This window comes from Atta cephalotes (genome assembly GCF_000143395.1).
Source record: "Atta cephalotes unplaced genomic scaffold scaffold00063, whole genome shotgun sequence".
In the NCBI taxonomy this organism is placed as follows: Eukaryota; Metazoa; Arthropoda; class Insecta; order Hymenoptera; family Formicidae; genus Atta; species Atta cephalotes.
In genome coordinates this window covers 258,845-262,428 of record NW_012130127.1, presented here as the reverse complement: position 1 = coordinate 262,428, position 3,584 = coordinate 258,845, and the positions used below count along the sequence as shown (strand labels likewise).

General features: G+C 33.3%; 1 protein-coding gene across 1 annotated transcript in view; it reads right to left on the bottom strand.

Annotated features, from left to right (window-relative positions):
- The window catches only part of LOC105623745 (heterogeneous nuclear ribonucleoprotein Q), a 12,042-nt gene that overhangs the window by 5,677 nt on the left and 2,781 nt on the right, over positions 1–3,584 (bottom strand). Inside the window, exon 2 of the mRNA XM_012205126.1 lies at positions 1,668–1,803. Within this exon, the coding sequence (XP_012060516.1) occupies positions 1,668–1,803 (136 nt within the window). The remainder of the gene's footprint in view (positions 1–1,667; positions 1,804–3,584) is intronic.

Here is a 3,584-nt window from a genome sequence, read left to right as displayed (position 1 = left end):
TGTGTGTGTGTGTGTGTGTGTGTGTGTGTGTGTGTGTGTGTGCGCGTGCGCGCGCGCTTGTGTGGAGGAAAAAATTAAATGAGCATATAAATGTATGTGGATGGATGAATGGATGGATGGATGGATGGATGGATGGATAGATGAATGAATGGATGGATGGATGGATGGATAAATGGATGAGTGGGTAGATGGATGGATGGATGAATGGATGGGTGAATGGATGAATGGATTAATGGATAAAATGGACAGTCGTGCACGCGCGTATATGTGTGTATGTATGTTTCAAATAAAATAAACTCAATTGGTTGTAGGACACAATTACGAATGTCTACTCATTGCAACTATGCACGTTTTGCAAACGAAAAGTTAGAAATGAAAGGAATTATATGATAAGAAGAGTTCACATTTGGCTTATAAATAAATTGGTCAGCGTTACCAAACATCAATAATATTTTCGAAAATGAATAATGAAAATTTCGTTTCTCCAATACCAATTCACAACAAAATTTTTGTTTCACATTTATGCAAGAGGGCTGGATTTAACCCACCTGGCACCTCTGCTACTGACTAGAGAAAAACACCTGATTTGTTACAAGATGATAAATTTTTTGTCCCATTATCTCTCAGAGAACTTCCATTTGGTTACTGCTTGCTGATTTAAGGACAATTGTCAACTTACGTGCGTGCTTTGTAAACTCTTCGAACAAGTCATCTCGGTCTCGATTCTTTGGAATATTTCCCACAAACAAGCGGTGATTGTTATAAGATACGGTAACACCAATCTTTTTCCCTTTCCGAATCTCATAATCATTCAGCTGTAAGAATAATGTGGAAGGAGAGTGCCAATTAAGCTTGCCATTTATGATTTCACCTGCTTATTGGCTGTCTGAACGTAGGATTTCATGAAATGTCCTTGAGGAAAAAGGGTTGGTTGTGGGGAGTGGGGGGATGAATTTCATTTATATAAATATAGGACCATTATTCAAAGGGACATTTCGATAGTTTGAGAGGATCAATATTATACAGGGTGGGTGGGAGTGCCTGTCCGTTTGTTAGCGAGCCAAACGCCCCAGCGGTCCACGCAAATCTCCCATACCCCCAAAGCTTAAGACTTAGTGATGAATTACATTTGCATATTGCAAAATTGCAATGGTGCAAGACAGCGTATATTTTTGTCACAGTACGTAAAATAATTCTTAATCTAAAAGTATCATACGGCTTCCACATTTTCTCTTTCCATTATCTCGCTTCTTTTTTACCGTTCCAAAAAAAGAAGACGAAGAAGATATCAGTAATAAAGATTGATGAATTGATCAGTTGCATAAATTCGAGGACAGGGAACTCAAGAGGATAATAAGGTATTTGCATGTATAGAATAGGAAGCAGATAAACTTATAAGTCAACCTAAATATGCAAGGAAAAGAAGACTTGGACCAGAGAGGTGTTACTGTTCACTAATAAACCGAGAGGCAAGGAGACTGACCAGAACTAAAGGTGCCATAAGGTATATTCGTAGATCATAAAATCAATGTGATCCTTGGATGCTCCATAGTTCCATACCATCTACAACCACTACTTAAAAGCTAGCACTCTTAAATTATACAATACAGGTAGACAGGTAGGTAATAGGTAGGTAGGTAGGTACACACGCCTCGAATTCACTTTACCTGTTAATTTACCAAATTCCTCCAAGATCTCCTCTTTGCCTTTTGACTTTGGTATGTTCCCCACGAAAAGACGTAGATTAGGAACGCTAATGTTTACTTTCAGACTCTTGCCGGGTTTTATTTCGTGATTATCGAGCTGTGGGATGCAGAAAACAGACACATGCCTAATTTTGTTCCAATGAGGCGGTTTCATGGTTTTTAAGTTAAGATAATTACGGCAGATATGACGGAATTTGGGAAAAAATTTTCTAAATATGCAATTTAATACGAATATTAATTATTAACAATGATGTAAGTTTACGAAAGCGAGAAAGTGGCATGCGCTTTGTCGCTCGAGTCTTCACAATATAGCAAACCGGCCTTTCATATACTCCTGTAAACAAATTTTAAGCCTACCAATTTTCAGAATTTTGTTACAAAAATTGTCACTGTCCAATGAGAATCAACCAATTAGATAAATATACCCCTAACCAATTAGACCACACAATCATCATGATTTTCAGAAAGGTTCTCCACTCCCAATTTTGCCCTCTGAGCAAAGAGGAGAGCTGGAAAAGAAACTCATCCATAGGACATCATTAATATATATTTTTCAGTGTTATTAAATAGGATCAGTGGATGTAATTGCGTATTTAAACACGAATAAATGGTCAGGGACATATACATATAAAACATATAATATGTGGATTGTTCCTACGTATGTGTGTATGTGTATAATAAAATTACGTATATACGTGATTTCATTTATTTCAAAATATCTCACCTAACTCTCGAGTACTTTGAATGTAATATCTTTGCTATTCTAAGTAATAGAAAAAATTCAGAAAAAATTCAAAAAAATTCGCACACAAGTTACAAGATTTAACAAATTCAAAAAACATGTAATATAGAAGTAATGCTTTCATTATGCAGGAACATGAAACATTTTGAGAACATTTCTTTTTTTAAATAAAACTAAAATATGATTTTTCTTACATAAATCTTCTAATTATTTCCCATATAAAAGTAAAGCCTGCAATATACGTTTTCCTACTATGGATTGCTTGTGTTTTAGTAAATTATTAGAATTGCACCACACAGAATGCAGAATTTCTACTAATTTATCAAAACGCAAGCAATCCAATAGGAAAGTGTTGTATGCTGTAGGCTTAATATAAAAATATAGAGGTGAGATTATTTAAAAAATTAATTTTTTTCGAGATATATTTTATGCCAGTATGGCACATTAAAACATTAGATATTTTATAAGTTATTGATTTTTTAATTTTATGTTAACAATTTTATACAAGATAATCAGAAAAATTACCTTGAGAAGATGAAGTTTTATTTGTATTAAACTTATTGCTTTTTCTGAAGAGGGAATAAGTAGCCGAAACATGTAAAGAGTTCGAATTTATGAAATTAGATTTGAATAATAACTCAATGTAATTATCGACTGAATATATAAATTATTGTACACAAGTTCTGTGACAAGTTCTTTGATACTCTGTCATTTTATATATTTTTAGTTTATATTTAGAGATTTTTATTATTATTTTATTTTTATTTTAGAAAAATCATATTTGATTTACAAAAATCGAATTGCTAATCTTCATCTCCTTCATATTTCCATATATAACGAAATATTGTGCCACTATACAGATTAACAAAAAATCCCTTTAAAATATTTTATCGGTTTCAGATTTTTTTGTCACTCTGTATGATGTGTCATTCACAAAACCATAGAACCAAGTAGTTTCAATTTTTTCTTATTATTTAGAATAGCAAAGATATTTCAAATTCTGGATATCAATGAGAAAAGTTACTTATACATGTATGAATCACATACTCATGTACATATGCCCCCTCTTTCTATCTCTCTTCTTTCCTTTTACTCTTTTCTTTCTGTTTTCCTTTTTACTTTCTCTCTCTCTCTCT